Source organism: Nicotiana tabacum, chromosome 11 (assembly GCF_000715075.1).
Source record: "Nicotiana tabacum cultivar K326 chromosome 11, ASM71507v2, whole genome shotgun sequence".
NCBI lineage: Eukaryota > Viridiplantae > Streptophyta > Magnoliopsida > Solanales > Solanaceae > Nicotiana > Nicotiana tabacum.
The window spans coordinates 46858199-46877351 of NC_134090.1; the positions used below are offsets into that span (position 1 = coordinate 46858199).

General features: G+C 35.5%; 2 protein-coding genes across 3 annotated transcripts; one reads left to right on the plus strand and one right to left on the minus strand.

Annotated features, from left to right (window-relative positions):
• The first annotated feature begins 232 nt into the window (after positions 1–232).
• On the plus strand, positions 233–5437 carry LOC107827733 (alanine--glyoxylate aminotransferase 2 homolog 1, mitochondrial). The gene is made up of 9 exons (XM_016654925.2): positions 233–557; positions 1311–1541; positions 2640–2810; positions 2966–3109; positions 3217–3396; positions 3739–3964; positions 4194–4307; positions 4389–4475; positions 4916–5437. Exons 1-9 carry the CDS (start codon positions 345–347, stop codon positions 4957–4959), a joined length of 1410 nt encoding a protein of 469 aa, XP_016510411.1. The 5' UTR covers positions 233–344; the 3' UTR covers positions 4960–5437.
• A 337-nt stretch (positions 5438–5774) lies between these two features.
• LOC107827734 (TGACG-sequence-specific DNA-binding protein TGA-1A-like) lies at positions 5775–11971 on the minus strand. Of its 2 annotated transcripts, none has more exons than XM_016654927.2 (9): positions 11832–11971; positions 10471–10669; positions 10320–10394; positions 9828–9887; positions 9621–9698; positions 9427–9490; positions 8400–8671; positions 6948–7175; positions 5775–6392 (listed from the first exon to the last, which is right to left on the minus strand). In XM_016654927.2, the coding sequence occupies exons 2-9, from the start codon at positions 10657–10659 to the stop codon at positions 6240–6242; spliced, it is 1119 nt and encodes a 372-aa protein (XP_016510413.1). In that variant the 5' UTR covers positions 10660–10669; positions 11832–11971; the 3' UTR covers positions 5775–6239. The 2 variants fall into 2 exon arrangements, with proteins under 2 accessions (XP_016510413.1, XP_016510412.1); XM_016654926.2 differs by having other exon boundaries at positions 11653–11950.
• Between the last annotated feature and the right edge of the window lie 7182 nt (positions 11972–19153).

Below are 19153 nucleotides of genomic sequence, written 5' to 3' on the forward strand. Positions count from 1 at the left end.
CACTTATTTTGGATCAAAATAAAAAGGCAAATTGATTATTTACCGTGGAACGGAGGGAGTAATTGAGATTCACAAACTGGCTTGGATTCCACTACCTTAAAATAAAACAAAAATGGAAACCAAACAATTTTCTAATCCATTAAAAAAAAATATGGGAATCTTTTGTGGGGTCCGTTGAGTTAAACCTCAGATAATCTTTAATACTACTATTCCTTCACCTACTACTACAATCCAACATTTTTCCATGTCAGCACTAATCGATTCATGCGGGTCTGTCCCTATATATCTTTGTGATGTTTTAGCTAGGAGTAGTATTTTTTCTGTTATATTGTGATCAATCAAGAATGGCGTTACAGAGGAAATTACTAAAAGGGTGTGCTGGAATTGCCAAATATAGGTGCCTGGGGTACTTTCCCGGTCAAGCGGTGGTGGCGCCGCCGGAACTGCCGCCGTTTGACTACCAGCCAAAGCCGTATAAAGGGCCTTTGGCTGATGAGGTTTTGGAGAAAAGAAAGAAGTTTCTGGGTCCTTCCCTCTTCTACTACTACCAAAAACCTGTAAATATCTCTTCTTTTTTTAACTAATTACACATTAGTTTTATATTTTCTTGGTTTTGAGATACTTAGTGGATTTTAAAGCATATGAATTTACAAATTGGATTGTATGATTTACTTTAGGAAAAAGAAAGAAAGAAGAGGAGAGGGATTGTGTTTCTCTGTGCTAGTCTGATGATCAAGATTTGATTCTGAATATTTGGAATGTGTATTTGTTCGAGTGTTGTACACCATTTTGATATTTATTATTGAATGAGTCAATGTCTGATTCTTCAGTGAATGAGTAATATAAGATTTATTTTCCAATTTGAATTTTAGAGTGTCAGTGAGGATTCATAAAGCCGGTCTCAACTGAAGCGTAGTTGTTGTTGTAGAGTGTCCTGTCCTGCAAGTAGAGATGACAAGTTTTTTCTTTCCTTTGCATTTTGATTGCCAGCTTCTCGACCGGCCCTTGTTCCCTCAAGGAGGCGCCTTGAAAGGACAGCCCTTGTTTTCTTCTTCAACTCTCTGCAAGTTCTATGATGGATATTTGATGTTCTATTGTTAGGCCGATTCTGGTTTCTTCTGAATTTATAATATTTGAGAATCTATTCCTGTTTTTATATTGTATTTTCCTACTCGTATGGAACGGCTAACCAAAATAACAAGAAGGAAAACAGGCATGAAGTAAATGCCCATGTTGGTATGTGAAAGCTCTATAATTGCTTTCCTTAAAGCTGTGTCTCTTTCTAATAACTCTTTTACTTCTTCAAACAGCTAAATATTGTTGAGGGGAAGATGCAATATTTGTATGATGAGAACGGAAGACGTTATCTTGATGCTTTTGCTGGAATAGTTACTGTCTCATGCGGTCATTGTCATCCTATGGTGTTGGATGCCATCACGGAGCAAAGCAAGCTTCTCCAACATGCTACAACCATATATCTACATCATGCGATCGGCGATTTTGCGGAAGCATTGGCATCTAAGATGCCAGGAAACCTAAAGGTTAAAATAATACCACTACCCTAATGGTCTATTTGGTGTGCATTTTCTTCAACTATATGTGCATAAATAGTATAAACTGAATTTCTCTACTTGGAAGTTCCATTTTGGGCTCTGATACTCTACTTATGGAAAGTGCCCCTGATATAATTCCTTTCCCAATTTTTACAAAGCTCTTCATTCAACCATGACAGAAAGATTGATATTTGTACCCTTCCAATAGTTTAGGTTAGCATGACATGATTTCCTTTATCTTAAATTGGCCTTTGTTGACATCTTTCCCTTTATCTATACTTCCTTTTTGGTGTGTTCCTTTATGATTCAGAATGGAATCTTTAACTACCTTCTATATGATAGCTAATTCAAGCTTTTTTCCCATGATCTTTTATCCTTGTCAAACTATGCTTGGAAGTTTGTACTTTGGGAGTATGTGGATATAAGATTCTAGAATTTTGTATTTGTTCACCATTTGAAACCACTAATTCTTTTTTCTTGTAGCTTATACAATTTTATTGAGGTTTTAGGGTCGTGGAGAAGTTCTATTCAGATTGTAATAACTTCCTCTATAGTAATGGGTACAATCGATTTTTATCACGTGTTCATCAGATTAAAGACAGAAGTTGGAGTATGGACTCAATTGTTTGCCTAAAATAACTTGGCTGTCAAATTATTTTCACTTATTATCTTTTGAAAAGAACATAGACATGCAATATCTATATAGACATGTAATTCTTGTTTATTGTTATGAACTAAGCCACAAATGTTTATAACAAGATAAAGACAAAGTTAGTCCAGAAAAGGAAAGAGAGGTAAGTGTCAAAGCACCCAGTATCCATTGAGTTATTAGATTTTAATCCCTCCATATAATTCAAGGCAGTGAAGACCAATTGTCTGATGTGAATTATTATTATCTGAAGCCCCTTGAGACTAACTAAATGTTGTAGTATTAGAGTAGTATCTTAACATGTCAACTACACTATGCCGATAAATTTGGATTGGTTTGTGTCTCCGAGGTTTATCTTCTGAAACATGAACCCAGCAGTATCCCTACAAGGAAGTTTCTAATATTCGTCAGTCTGACTTGCTTGTTTTGAACTGCAGGTAGTATATTTCGTAAATTCAGGGACAGAAGCAAATGAATTGGCAATGCTGATGGCACGATTGTACAGTGGTAACCTAAATATGATTGCCTTGAGGAATGCATATCATGGCGGAAGTGCCAACACAATTGGGCTAACTGCTCTTAACACATGGAAGTACCCTATTCCACAGGTATACCCCTGCGCCATGCCATGAAGAGATTAGAAGTGTATCTTTTTCTTCTTTTTTTTATTAGTTTATCCAGTGAACACTTCGATGAGAGAAGTTCATGCATTTGAAGTTTGACATTCCAAATGTTTTTCCTTAATTTCTTTGATGATTTACAGGGTGAAATCCATCACGTTCTGAATCCTAACCCATATCGTGGAGTATTCGGATCTGACGCTAAACGATATGCTGAAGATGTACAGGATCACATTGATCATGGTACTTCAGGAAAGGTTGCTGGTTTTATTGCTGAAACAATTCAGGTTTGGACTTGTTAATTCTCCCTTCAATGTGGCAAAATGCTGCTTCGAGTCTTAGACCAGAGGCTGAACATTTCAAGCGTGATAAAATTCTGTTTTTTTTGCTTTAGGGGGTTGGAGGAGCTGTTGAACTAGCCCCTGGATACTTGAAGTTGGTTTATGACATTGTTCGCAAAGCAGGAGGTGTTTGTATTGCTGATGAAGTACAAACTGGCTTTGGTCGCACAGGGAGCGACTACTGGGGTTTTGAGACACAGGGTGTGATTCCTGATATAGTTACAATGGCAAAGGTATTGTAATTGTTTCTTTTCATCTTTTTGCTCAGCCATGTTCCTGTTATGGGAGACTTGCTCCATAGACCCTGCCGCCTCCTAAGACTTTCATCCCCAATATTCTCTCTGGGCAAGGCGCTAAGGTGTGCTTATATCTTATTTTAAGACGAGGTCATCATGCCGCTTTCTTTAGTCCTGAGTGGGATGCAAGCTGAGGTGAACAGACTAGATTAAACCTCCCTATGTGAAGAACTTTTGGTCTTCACAAGAGTGCACCATATTTATTGGTTACATATCGTGTCTTTTGCTGTTTTGCATCTTGTGGAATGGCCTGTTATTCCGGAGTTTTTAATTTTTCAGGGTATCGGAAATGGTTTGCCACTTGGAGCTGTTGTCACAACGCCAGAAATTGCTAGTGTTATGGCTCAAAAGATACAATTTAATACATATGGGGGGAACCCTGTTTGCTCTGCTGGTGGGCATGCAGTACTCAGAGTAATCGATAAGGAACAACGCCAAAAGCATTGTGCTGAGGTTGGCTCACACTTGATTGGGCGGCTGAGGGATCTACAGAAAAGACATGACAGTAAGTCTCTTGCTCTTTCAAAATCAGACATGTATGAGCCAAAATGGATTTCTTTTCATCCCAATCAAATTTCTTCAGTTTATATAGCACCAAATGTTGATATCTTGGCATCAAAGAGTTGATCATTTTTCTATTTCCGAGTCTTCTGCTTTAATGATCCTTTAGTTTTCCTCCTAGTGACATGCATCTTCTGGTTAATATTATCACTAACATACCTTGTTACCTCCAGTAATTGGAGATGTGCGAGGCAGGGGTTTAATGGTTGGTATCGAACTTGTAACTGACAGAAAAGAAAAGACACCCGCCAAGGCAGAAACTGGAGTTCTCTTTGAGAAGCTTAGAGGTTTGTATAATCAGCTGATGAATTAAAGAGAATTGAAAACCGTTGTACATATACTAACAATGCACTTGCTTCTGGATATAGAACTTGGTGTTCTTGTAGGGAAAGGTGGTTTACATGGAAATGTTTTCAGAATAAAGCCTCCTATGTGTTTTGGCAAGGATGATGCAGGTAACCTCTTTACCCACTGGTTCAATATATCGCATATTTTTCTTGGATTATTCCATCTTATTTGATCAGTATATTTGAAAATCACTTTTATTAACAGAATGAAGGGGAACCTTGGAGCAACGATAAAGTTGGCTCCTTGTGACCTATAGGTCACAGGTTCGATTCGTGGAAGCAGCCATTAATGCTTGCATTAATGCACCGGGCTGCCTTTTTATTTTTATTAACAGGATCCAAATTTGCAAATATGCACCAAAATCAAATTTCAAGACTAGTAGCAAACTATTAATTAACTGATATTATCTTCATAATTTATTAAAATAATCTTGAACCGCTTTAATAATGAACACCAAACAAACCAATATGCCCTAGAAAAGAGAAGGAAGCAAGTTCCTTTTATTTTAATGTCTGGTTTTAAGCAATTAAACTTGTATTTTGTGCAGACTTCTTAGTTGATGCATTGGACTATTCAATTTCAAAGTTGTGAAAATCTCTCAAGAGTAGCCAGATTGTTGTGAATTGCTCAGTTGATTCTCCTTCAACCAAAGGGGACAGCTGATTTTCCAGTACAATAACTATGTAAAAGAAAGCAAGAAATTCCTGCTATTTTATTCCTCACAGTGTTCTACAAAATAGAGGGGGTGTTTGGAGGGGACAGAGGATGAAAATTTGCATGGATGCAGAATGTGGTTGACAATTTAAGTTTAATTATAGTTGAAATAATTTCTGAATCAGTTTCGATGGTTAAATGTACACTAGAACAATTCTGGCTCTCTCAAATTGTCACGACACCTTTAGAAGGGTGACAATTTAGTGTTTCAGTTTTGAATAAGTTTCAGAATTTTGTGTTAACTTGAACACGTCTTTGAACTCATTGTAAGGTCTAGGGTTGAAGTGTTGAGAAATTAATATTCAACACTATACAAGATCTTATTAGAGCAGAGCTCAAACCATTACAGTTCAAATATTGAAGGTTTTTGCAATTACAGAAGGTCAATATCTTTGCAGGATCTATGTACTTGGTGTATTTGATCTTAAGGTCAAATCCCATGACCAAAAGGGTTCAGTTATACACACTTCTAACTTTTGCACTATAGGTATATATTCCACCAATTGCTTGATCAAAAAAACAAAATTCAACAAAGACGACACAAACAACTACAGTACTAGCAAAGATGTTAAATATTATGGAGTATGCCATAGCTGAACTTGGTATTTACATTTGTCCAAGTAACCAACAATCTTTTTGGATGAAAATCCGTACAAGTAAACGTGTATATGCAAATTTTCCACAACACAAAATTCATTAAGTAACAACATAATATTGCTCATGCCATCATTGCTCTTTTTCTTTTATAGCAGTTGTTCATCTGCAAAGCATTCAAAAATTGCTTGCCACATCACACACTCCCATAATAGATACTACAGAGAGGTACATACAGAGAGGCACCATAACAGCAACTTCGAGTAAGTTCCATCCCGAGACTCTGGCAAGCGAGCCTCGGAAAACCTCTCAAGACCATATTGATTTACAATCATCAAAACCAATGTGAAAAGAAAAAAAGACAAATTCAAATTTCGAAGTCCCAATTACAGCATACCGGAAATTATATACAGATTTCAATCAGGGGCGAAGCAGTGTCCAAACGGCGCAAGCTGATATTATGTTGCATATCCAAATTCATAGTATTACCGGTATAAGCAAGATGCAGATTTTAGCTTGCACAGCTTTCATTGGCAAAGTTGAATTATGTGTTTCTTGCTTCTTTATGCTGGTTCAGAAGTACGACTGGTCCAAAGTGAGCTTAGAGCACGAAGACGTTTAAAGTACTCTCCCAAGGCAAGAAGACCCTGAGCTGATTGTTGCGGAGTCAGGATGCAGGACATCTGTAGAAGGGTTTCTCGGCGAAGATGATCTGCCTGTTATCACAAAGGCAAAGCAGATTGAGTTGGCAATGACTCAAGTATGAACATGAGCGAACCACATGTCAAATAGTTGAACTTGCACTCACACACTTCAAAGGTTCACAGATCAATGGTTAGCCTTACTAATTTTCGGCTTCTACCTAGCCAAAAGCATAAAAACCTCAACTTCAATTTCTTGAACTAAAAACATCATTCCAACTGTGTATTTCTTTTCACTAATGCTGTGATTGCCTTTCCTAAGGCGAGGGTCTATCGGAAACAGTCTCTCTACCTTCGCAATGTAGGGGTAAGCCTGCATACACACACAGACCCCCCTTGTGGGATCACACTGGGTTTGTAGTTGTTGTTGTTGTTGTAAAAACATCAAGGTTACGTGGATTTTGCACAAATCAAGCTATTTAATCATTTCTTTGCTGTACAACTTGCATCACTCGGTTATACTGCGGATCCGTACTTACATGGGGTGTTCCCAGGTAATTACAAATATCATTCTGTAAGTTTAGAATTCTGATTAAAAAGGAAGCAAAACAAAAAAAGTTGACATATTACCTGATTTACAAATCTAACAAGAGCTTCCAACTTTTCAATGGTAGCAGCCATCTGCGGAAGGATAATCCCTTCGCCTAGTGTACCAGCTGCAACAGCCTCAGCAAGAATCTGGTGGAGTTTTACCATTCCTTGTGACAACGCGTCTTCTGCCTGTTGACAGGATTGGGTGAGGTTGCAAACCTCCCGGAGTTGTTGTTCTGTCAATGGCTCCACATTTGGTGTGAGTACCTGTAGGTACCATAGGATCATGTATAAGCAGTTCTTTTCACAGAAGACATCAGAACAAACACCATCAATCATAATAATTGACCTCTAAAAGAACAGCCAAAGAAAAACAGAAATATTGACATCTGCTGTTGGATTTGCTTCAACTCTCAAACGCATTAGACATTGACCAGGTATCGAACATCAATGAGATAGTCAATGAGATATTGGTTCATGCCACATATATGCAAGAAATTTTGAGACTTCTACATCTAGACCCTCCCAGGATTATTTTCACTTTTAGAGTTAAATCTAATTTATGGAGCTGATAGATAGAGTAAATAAGAGGGAGGTGTGCAGTAGAATTTGGAGAATAAGACTCCAAAATATATTTTTGAAAAAGTTGCTTCTTTCTTGGTGGGCAGCAGGGGATGCCATACTAACAGCGGAGTATCTGTGTGAGAAAATGATAATATTTGGGAGTTTGTGCTGCATCTATAAGGAATCTGAAGAAAATACTAATCATATCTTGTTGAATTGCAGGTAGGTTTCATGGCTGTGGACTGTTGTATTCTCATTGTTCAACAGATCGTGGGTGTTACCAAGGATTGTGGAGGGTGTAATCACGAACTGGAAATCGGCAGTCAAAAGAGGACAGCACGGGAGACATCGCAAGTATGCCTCTTTTGGTGGCTATGGAATGAAGAAATAGAAGACTGTCTCAACATAGTAAAATTTTCTTATTTATCTTGTATTTCATGTGTAAAGAGAGAATACAGTGTTATATTGATGATTGGCATACTTGATAGATGCTTCTAGATTCACGTTGAATCAAATAAACAACTTGTACATTCTTCTGAGACCCTCTTGTGTTTATTGATGAAAATTTTGACTTATCATAAAAATAAAAATAAAAAAGGAAGCTAATTGGGCAAGGAATCCTTGAGCAAGCACGAGAGAGGAAAAATCAAAATGTATGTAGGAGTAAGACAGCATAGATAAGTCATTGAACAGGTTGCAACATGCGCAGGATCTAAGCGAAGGCTACACCAAAAACAAAATCACATTACCCATTATTCATACTAAGCAATACAGACAAAGTTTTAACAGAATTATAAGGTGAAATTGGAAGATTTGTGGCCATGCTTGACCCCAGATTAACTTGCATGTGGAACGCTGAGTCATCAACAAATGGATTTATCAATGAACAGGAGATGTAGTGGCAAGTTATACTAGATCAATCATCACCTTTAGAAGCTCGGAGGGGCGAAATCCCGCAATCCATAAGAAGAATCGCTCAGCTGATGTCTTCCACGTGCCAGTCATAAGGAAGAGAACATCGGCATGTGCGGCCGTAGCTTTCATGCGAAATAGATCAAAATAGTGGTTCAAGCAACCCTCAACAAGAAGGTGTAATTCAATTTCACCAACTTGAGAATTCAAAGCGCTCCTTAATTCATCTGTTTGTCTATCTTGCTCTTCCACCCAATGGCCATACTCCATTTCAAAAGCAGCAATTCCTGCGGACTCGACAAGTTAGGAAAAAGTTCAAATAACAATATGAATAAAGAGAAAGAAGAAAAGAAAGTGAAATAAGGTGACAACTTGAATGGTTGCACTGAATGTTACTACAACAGGAAATCCCCGATAATTACCAAAGACTTTATGTTTATCAATAGGAAGTGTACTTTAAAAAAGCTGTAATTCCAAGGGGTGAAGAAATAATTTCTTAATTCGTGGAATGTATATTTTGGGAAAGAAAACTCCTTAATATGATAGTTTCCGTAGTTCAGAAGTCACATTTAGAGATGCAATAGAATAATCCTTTCCATTAGTTTTATCTGGTTTATGGCATCTTAAATAGCGATCTAATACATTACCTTCATGCGAGTAATTGATAAATTGTGATCAAACTAGTTAGAAGAGAGAGCTTAGCAGCAAATAGTGACCAAAGCTTATTTCAAATTGTATTCAACAATAACAACAAAATAGAGCTCTCGTCTACAATCCTTGCTGAACAGAACTTTGCAAAATCAAATCAACAAGTCCATTTACAAAATTTAGGAAATCAAAATCAATAAATCCACTTCAAACATATCAATCTACTTACTATAATTGATACTCAGATACACTGAGCAACGATTCCAGACGAACTCTATTATATCATTCCAAAGCACAACTTTTGTCATTCATATACTCAGGTATGCACATGCAAATAGTACTGCGCATGAACTTCTTTAAGCAATCAACAAAAAGACAGCATCAATCTACACACCTGAATTTGCAGTTCCGGTGTAACCTATCTGACTCTCATCTAAACCGCCACCTGCATACTGACCCTGTCGCAAAAAATGTTTGCTAATTTGTTATATTTCTGTCATCCTAAAAAGTAAAAAAAAAAAATGCTTTTGATATCAATCAACTGAAGAGATTCAACATCTCATATGTCGATGCAAATTTTCTCTTTACCTGTTGTCTAGTACGTTCTAGTTCTTGTTCCAACTGAAGCAGCTTCAGTTTACTATTTTCCAACTGCTGAACATAGGCCTGAGTAACAACATGTGAATTTAGGAATATTTATGTCTCAAACAGAAATAAGATTTTGACTTCTTTAAAAAGACATTAAAAAGTGGCTGAGAAATTCTGGGTAATGAATTAGCAAAATTCAAGTGATACCTTCTTCCGTAAACGACTTTTACGAGCAGCTTCACGGTTTTGTGCGAGGCGTCTAAGCACCTGTATATGAAGCTACGGAATTAAGCAGTTGATATACATATAGTCAGTTATAAAGCAGCAAATATAGGCTCTTAAAATAGCCAAATATCTCCAAGCTCAGAGGTAAAGACCATATGTGACAAGACAAAGACCCCTCAAATACATGAATGCGGCGCTATCAGGAATCCAAAAACTCACAGCGGCGACAAAGTTTTACTATCTATGTGTGATGTCCTTAGTTCCATTTTCACAAAAAAGGAACTAAGATATTAAAGATATGAATCAATCAAACTTTACAACTCACAACATGAATGCTTGGTTTTTAATACATGACAGCGATCCAACCTTCAACACCATCATTTAAATCAGCACTGCATGCACAATGTAATAACAAATACCCATTGAGAAATGGGTATAGAAGAAAAGCAGACAAAATATGGAAATATCTCTAACCTTATCAATAGGTTTACGTGCTTCTGGTTCATATCTGTTAGACGTTCCAACTGTTCCATGTGAAAGTTCCTCTGTCTAGACATATTAATTATGTAATTAGCATAAATATGTGAAAAGTAAAAGTCTAAAGGAAAAAGAAAAAGATTTGCACCTCATTGTGTAGTCTTTTCTCCATAATAGGCATCTCATTCTCTAAACAATTCTCGACTTCAAGAATCAAGGTCGCTGACGTATCTGGGAAACTGCTACTTTTGAAATCTCCCCACATGCCAATTTGATGGATTGGGTCACATATACCCATCCTTTTAGAGGCAACGAATTGAGTATATGTTGAATTCATTGTCTTTGGACTGACATTAGTAAGAAACAAGTCAGCTATTAATTGTCAATAAATTAGACAAGCGCCACGTGCTAATCTTATCATACAGAAAGAAAGAGGCATGAAATAAGAAGCACCAGAAAATTATAGGGACAAAATCCACACAGGCAGGGAGGTGTACAAGACCGAGTAAACGTAGAACTGATTTTAAAAGCGATCTCTAGTAATCATTAAACTGTAAGATATATGATGTGAAAGAATACAGATTCTCCAATAGCATCTATAATGAAATTTTTGTCCGAGTAAGAATGTAAAACATCGACGATCAACATTAGATTCATGTTTTGAAGTCATCAAAAAGCAAAGCCAGCAACTACTACAACAACAACAACAAAAAACCCAGTGTAATCCCACAAAATGGGGTGTGGGGAGGGTAGTGAGTACGCAGAACCTTATAAAGATAGAAAGGTTGTTTTTGATAGACCCTCGGCCAAAGCCAGCAACTAAAGCCAATTAAAAAGAGTTGATCTTTCCGTGACTTCAAACTCAGCAGACCAAAGAATAGCATCAAACTCTCAGAAACAACCAAAGGAGATTAACAACCAAAAGCAATTTAAAGCAGCTAAATTCTCAAATTTCTTCTCAAAAAAATCTTTTACTTAGCATACAACTTAAATCAAATCATCAGATATACATGAAAAGGCAAGAAAACTGTTTGATTCAAGCCCTGTAAAAAAAAGGATGAAAGGTCAAACAAACCAATTTATTCAAAAACTTTAAGCTGCTTCATTTCTCAAACTTTTAATCAATCAGAAAATAAATGAAAAGAATAAACTATTGACTTTTCTGGCAATAAAGACTGAATCTTGAACTAAAGTAGTTAAAGAGGACAGTCAACCAAATCAGGCTAAAACTTGAAGCAACAAATCAAATTAACTTTCCAACACCATTTAATGCAATGAATGCTTAAAAACAAACCAAACAAAACAGTAGAAGAGAGAAAGGTAAACAAACCTTAAAGCCAATAACTGCAAGAAACCTTATTTTCCAGCTTTAATTCCTCAATCTTACAAACATCAAAAACTCTCAATCCTAATTCCTAATTCTAAACATCCATAGGCTTTCTAAAAAAAGAATGAAAGTCTTATCAAAATTCCAATAACATCAAATCAATAAAGCAATACCCAACTCACTATAGTTCTCCAATTATGCGTGCATAACATCAACTCCAAAAGATCACACAGTTGCATATATATGAAATAAGAATATGTGAGGTGTGTACATACAGAGAGAAATTTTCTACGAGGGGTATGTTTAAAAAGGGGGCAAGGGGAAGGGGCTAATGGGTATCTAATAGATACAGATATTATTATTATATACAAATATTGTAATGTTATTGTTTGTTGCTATCATGTGCTACAGTTGAAACAAGATTAGAATCTTGAGAATTAGAACTTGTCATATTTCCACTATTTAATTAATTCTGTTTTTAAAAGGGGTGTTCCTAACACCATTGGTGTCCTTGGCCACCATCATTAGTAGGAGGTATTAGGAACAACAACAAATTTGGTATTATTACTATTCATATATAGATTTGTTCTTTCAAAATCTTTTCCAAATTCTTTCTAATATTTTTGTAAAGAATGTGGAGGGTATTTTTATAAATAAATAATTATTTTAAAAAGTTATACAATGCATATCATTTTTAATACATCAAACGTCCAAACCAAACAGTCGGTAAGAAATACTAATTTTTAAAATAACTAATCTCAGCATAATTAATCTCAGCATTACAAATACACCCTATTCAGTATTATTCTTATATACTCTACCAAACAATTTCTTAGGAGCCATTTGGTATAATGGATAAGCAAAAATAATCCTAAGATAAGAAAAAATGTACTGTCTTATCCTTTGTTTGGTTATTAATACTAGATAAGTTATCCCCGAATTAAAAATAGTACTTGGATAATCTGTATCAGCCAGAGGATGGAATAGTAATCCCAAGATAAAGTAGTAAATTGACAATCTCAGGATTAATACAACATACCAAACAATCAATATGAAATAATTCCTGGATAACTAATCTCAGCATAACTAACTCCAGTATAATTAATCCCAGTATAACTAACCCAACATAACATATTTTCAAACCAAACAACCTCTTAGAGTCGTTTGGTTTGAAGACAAGTTATGTTGGGATTAATTATCCTGGTATTGTTTTTTATTGACTGTTTGGTCTGTTGTATTAATCATGGGATTGTCAATTTTAACGTTTTATCTTGGGATAACTTATCATGGGATTACTATCCCACGCTCTGGCATGTATTAATTATCTCGATAATATTTTTAATCCTGAGATAATTAATCATAAAATTAATAACCAAATAAAGAATAAGACAGCACTAAATTTTTATCCAATAATTATTTTGTTTACTTATAGTACCAAAAGATTGTAAAAATTACACGAGGCGCTCTATTTGGTCGCCCCCATTTAACCTATACCCATTTTTTTAAAAATTTTTAACTTGTACTCACTTTTTAAACAACTTCATTCCCCTTTCTCCTCCTCCTCCTCCTCAAAGTTATATCCGCCTCTTCTTTCTCAAACTTATCCTTCTCCATTTTCTGCAAGAAATCTGTTACCCCTATAGTGAGAATGGATAAGCCAACGAAAGCAACAAAAAGGAGAGCTGATATCTCCTACCACCACAATTACTGACAACCAATGCTTAGTAAGACGAGAAAAAGTTCACTTAATGTCACCTTTACTACATTGTTCAACATAGGCAACAACGTAGTATATAGCTATAGCATCATCGAGCTGGTAATTCAGCAATGTGGTTATCCTTAGCTTGACAGTTGCTTATTACGTAATATGGAAGATTAGTTACTCAGTGACATGTCATAATTGTATAATACTAGCAGTTAACCTTCATTTTCTCATTTTTCAGCTGTAGAAACTTTTTGCTCAGTGGTTGGATTTGCTTCTGATAACAAGAAATTTCCAGAAATAGTGAAAATCATAAGCAAGTTACAAAACAAAAGCTTCAACTCTAGAGCTGAAGTTCGCCAGTTACAAAAATAAAAACTTCAGCTGAAGTTTGCCAGTTACAAACAAAAACTTCAGCTCTAGAACTAAAGTTCGCTAGTTACAAAATAAAAACTTCAGCTCTAGAGCTGAAGTTTGCCAGTTACAAAAACAAAAATTTCAGCTTTAGAGCTGAAGTTCGCCAGCTACAAAACAAAAACTTCAGCTCTAGAGCTGAACTTTAGGCCCGGCTACTAGAATGATGAAGTTTTGCGTGATTGCCTTTGCTACTTCAGCCCTGTATGCTGAAGTTATGCAAAAAAGCGGGTACACTTGCAAATTTTTTTCCAAAGGGGCACAAGTTAAAACGTGACACAAAAAGTGGGTATAGATACAAATGCCCCAAAAGATTGGAGTACAAGTTATACGTTCATTCTGATTTAGCGGCTTTGGCTCAAAAATATTAATTAATAAGCACAACTAATAAATTTCAAATCCATTGTTGTAATAGAATTTTAAGCTGAATTTATAAAGTTGAAATTCTGACACTGTATTAGAGTTTGAATATACTCACTAGGTCACTCTCACTCAACTTTGCACATCAAGTGTTAGAGTTTACATGGGAACATCCGTTGCAAATGTGGCCATTAATGGCTGCACGCGCTGTAGGCGGTAAGATTTAGGAGTTAAGCACTTTTAATAATTTGTTACATTAGCTGGCATGGTGTTGACATAAGGCAAAAACAATGTTGTAATGTTGTCGTATTGCGTAATTAAAAAAATGAGGGTTTACTTATAAACGGAATATTGTTATGAAATAAAGACTATAAAATAAAGACAAGTATAGAGAGAAACTGATATATTATTCGAATTCAAACTGATGTACATAATGAACTGAAATTTCTTCTATTTATAGAAGAAAGGAAGCTGTTGTGTAAGCTGCTACTATACCAGATACGCAAGCTGCTGTGTAAGCTGCTACTACAAGCTGTTGTGTAAGCTGCTATTACAAGCTGTTGTGTAAGCTGCTACGCAAGCTGTTGTGTAAGCTGCTACTGCAAGTTGTTGTGTAAGCTGCTACTATACCAGATATGGATAATCTTCTACCTAGGGTAATGTTTATCCATAACCGAGTACCGAAGTGATAAGCTTCTTCAGGAAACTTATTTCCAATAGAGTACTAAATAGATAAACATATTTACGGTGGAGTCTCATATGGATAAGCTTCTTCAGGAAGATTATTTACAACGGAGTATTAAATGAACATCCATAATATAATATATTTATAACACTCCCCCTTGGATGTTCATTAAAAGATAATGTGTCTCATTAAAACCTTACTAGGAAAAACCACGTGGGAAAAAATTCTAGTGAATGAAAAAGAGTGCACATATTTAGTAATACGCATTGTTAGGTGCCTCATTAAAAACCTTATAAGGAAAACCCCATGGGAAAAAATCTTAGTAAGGGAAAAAGAGTGCATCGCGTATTTTACTCCCCCTGATGAAAATCTTGTTTCAAATATTTGAGTCTCCGCATTCCAATCTTGTATATCATCTTCTCAAAAGTTGAAGTTGGCAAAGATTTAGTGAATAAATCTGTTGGATTATCACTTGAACGGATTTGTTGCACATCAATGTCACCACTTTTCTGAAGATCGTGTGTGTAGAATAATTTTGATGAAATGTGCTTCGTTCTATCTCCTTTTATAAATCCTCCCTTCAATTGGGCTATGCATGCAACATTGTCTTCGTATAAAATTGTGGGTCTTTTCTCGCATTTCAAACCACATTTTTCTCGAATAAAATGAATTATTGATCTCAACCATACGCATTCCCTACTTGCTTCATGAATAGCTATTATCTCAGCGTGATTTGAAGAAGTAGCAACAATAGATTGCTTTGTGGAGCGCCATGATATGATAGTACCTCCATATGTAAATACGTAGCCGGTTTGAGATCGAGTTTTATGAGGATCAGATAAATAACCTGCATCTGCATTACCAATACGATCTGCACCACTTTTATTAGCATTAACAAGATCAATAAGTGCACCATCTGCACCGAGATAGAGTATTTCAGGACCAATGAGCTCCTCATCCTCTTCTAGAGGTTGGAACAGATCCTTATTCACTTCAAGTGATTGAATATTCATTGGTGTACTTAATGGGTACACTTTGTCCATGTAAAAGTATTTTTAAGACCCTCTTGGAGCTCTTCCGGAGTTCCAATAAGATTTATGTCACCAACATAAATAGCAAGTGTAACAAATTTTGATGACATTTTCTTTATAAAAATACATGGACAAATAACATAATTTATGTAACTTTCTTTCAGCAAATATTTACTGAGGCGATTATACCACACGCGCACAGATTGCTTTAAACCATACAAAGATCTTTATAATTTGATCGAGTACATTTCTCAAGACTTTGAATTATATGCTTCGGGCATTTTCAATCCTTCAAGGATCTTCATATAGATTTAGCCAAATAAGTCATATAGGTTAAGACTTGTATCTAAATGGTACGACATCTTCAAGTGTCTGAACTGCTAGTCCGATCCTCACAATCGTTTACAATATTGTGCACTATATTGTATTAAATGTATCATCGACGATCATTTTGTGTCAGTTCCGAAGCGACATAACTTGTGGAGATCTCATCACTTTCTTTATTTTCAGGTACCTGAACTTTTTCAGGAGTTTCATGAAATGTTATGTCGTGGGCTCTTCTAGAGCTTATTTCCTCCTCATTTTGATCATTAGCTCCTACTATTTTTCAAGGATTGTTACCTTTGGAACCGATTGGTCTACCACACTTCATGCGTACAGTAAACTCTATCCTTCAGGGACTTTAATTTTAATAGGAGCATTTGCAGCTGAAATATGATATTTAATTTTGGATCAGCAAATGTTTCTGGCATTCGACTTGAATTATCTTCTAAGTGAGGATCATGATAATTCGATTCATATAGCATATTTTTCAACTGTTTATTCCATCCCCCAAATGTTAGAAAAACTAACATATATCCCCAATCATTTTTGGGAAACATATCTTTGGGTATTATGGTAGAGAAATTAATCATATACCACCCAACAAAAGATAGTAAAAATATTTGGTTTCTGATCCTAAACCAATTGTGAAGGGAGGACTTATCATATATTGTTGATCTGATGCATACAAGTGCTGCTATATGCAATTTAGAAAATCTTAGACCAATACATGAAGCTTTATTCTCATAAGCAATGGTTTAGCCATTAATAGGAGGTATTCAATGCTAAACCAGCTTGGATATAAACCAGCATTATCAAGATGAACTGTCTTGATTTCATAATCTGAAAATTATGCTCTTAATCGAGAAAAGCAATTCCAAATGCCAAACTGCAGGTTGACAATAATTACACATGTAACCATCTCATATATGCACCTATAAGTGGTTCACATGATAGGTGAATGGGCCCATATTCACCTTTTATATATTTTAGAATCAGGGGTCTTAGTCCCAACTTTAGCTGGTATAATCAATTCATTATGAGAACAAGCAACACATGAGAATTCCTGAAGAATCTTCTAGTTCTTTAGTATATGCTTATCTGAATTCTCAAATAGCTCATTTAAAAATGGCAAATGAAAACTTCAAGTTTATCATGTCATGTGCTATCTCTTAGTAAACTTCTGGTTTACTATGGCATAAACTTTTGCTTTAGTAAACTTCTGGTTTACTGTGATACATGATATAGTACAAATTAAAGAATAAGACGGGTAACTTCTCACATACATATTATTTTACCCCCTATGATTGTAGAAACATGAAGATTATCAATCTTCCAATCATTTGTAGCCTCAATATGATAGCCATTTGTATTAGTAAACTTCAGGTTTACTACAACATATGTTTTGACCATAATCATATAATATGAATGACATATTTGTATATAAGCTCTTCGAGAGCCTTCATTTATTATCCACAATCTAATATTTATCTGGCACTACTGGTGTCATGTATTCTTTAGGCAAACATTTAGCTCTTCAGGAGTTGTTGATACATTTTGTACTATCAAATATTGCTCAGACACTGCTGGTGTCATGAGAGAAAATCACAATCAAATAAATAATGTAAAACAATTGTTTAAACACACGAAAACTCCTCTTCATAATATTTTTCCACTTCAGGAGGCAATTTCAATTGTGTTACTTCTTCAGGAGCAAATTTAAAATACGAAATATTGAGTATATATTCTCTCAATTATATTAACTCTTCTGGAGGTGAATTGTAATGTATTCACATCAAGAGCGCGTTCATATTTACCCGACTTATTAGTATTGTCACATTCACTTCAGGGAATGGATTAATATTATCAAAAGTTCTCATCCTTCAGGAAATCGAACATAATTATCTGAATGCGCATTAATCACATCAAATTGTGATGCCTCAACCTCTTTTAAAATATTTACTACTTCAGGAGCAAATCGAGGTGTGCATTTAATATAGAGAATATTTATGTAGCTTATCTTCAATTGTAACCATAGAAAGCCTAAATTATCACTTTTGGTGATCATAGGCATATACCACTTCTGGTAGTTAACAAAATATAATTACAATGAGATATACGAAATATAACCACTTCTTGTGGTTGTATATTTCTTGCAAACTCTGCTAGAGTTTAAGTTGATCTAATAATGTTATTCATATTCTTCAAAATGACATAAACAAGATATATTATAGTAAACATCATTATCAAATCATAATTTTTCTTTATGTACAACAATTACATAACCATACTATCTATTACAAATAACAAAAATTAAAATATTTACATTTCTACAGATTCACCACCGATTATATGACTTGTTTCTCCTTCTAGGAGTGCAAGGTAATCAGTTACATCCAAATGCATAAAGTCTAAATTATCTTCAGAAATAAAATTTGCTTCAGCATTTTTCTCTGTCTTCTTTAGGGAGGCTTGATAATACTCAACCAGGTGCTTTGGCGTACGACAGGTACGTGACCAGTGCCCTTTTTCTCCACATCTATAGCATGCATTTTCTGCATTTGGTGCTTGCACTGCTTCATGCTTTTGTTCCTTCCTTTTCCACTGCTGGTGGTGAGGAGTGTTTATTGGTGCATTATTATTACCATGATTAGAGTTTCTTTCACGACCACGATCATGACCACGACTGGGGCCACGACCTTTTCCACGTTTAGCATGGTGGAAGTTCGTCTCATTCACTTCAGGGAATGGACAAGAACCAGTAGGTCGGCTTTCATGATTTTTCATTAATAGCCCATTGTGTTGCTAGGCTATAAGAAGATGTGAGATAAGTTCAGAATACTTTTTAAATCCCATCTTTCGATATTGTTGCTGCAGGAGCATATTCGAGGCATGAAAAGTGGTGAAAGTTTTCTCCAACATATCATGATCAGTAATATTATCACCACATAACTTCAATTGGGAAATAATTCTGAACATAGCAGAATTATA

Coding starts and splice junctions, on each gene's coding strand:
- LOC107827733 (XM_016654925.2), top strand. CDS start 345: ATGGCGTTACAGAGGAAATTACTAAAAGGGTGTGCTGGAATTGCCAAA. Junction 558..1,310: donor TCTACTACTACCAAAAACCT/GTAAATATCTCT, acceptor TTCTTCAAACAG/CTAAATATTGTTGAGGGGAA. Junction 3,965..4,193: donor TCTACAGAAAAGACATGACA/GTAAGTCTCTTG, acceptor TGTTACCTCCAG/TAATTGGAGATGTGCGAGGC.
- LOC107827734 (XM_016654927.2), bottom strand. CDS start 10,659: ATGAATTCAACATATACTCAATTCGTTGCCTCTAAAAGGATGGGTATA. Junction 8,672..9,426: donor CACCGGAACTGCAAATTCAG/GTGTGTAGATTG, acceptor TCGAGTCCGCAG/GAATTGCTGCTTTTGAAATG. Junction 7,176..8,399: donor GCCCCTCCGAGCTTCTAAAG/GTGATGATTGAT, acceptor TGGTACCTACAG/GTACTCACACCAAATGTGGA.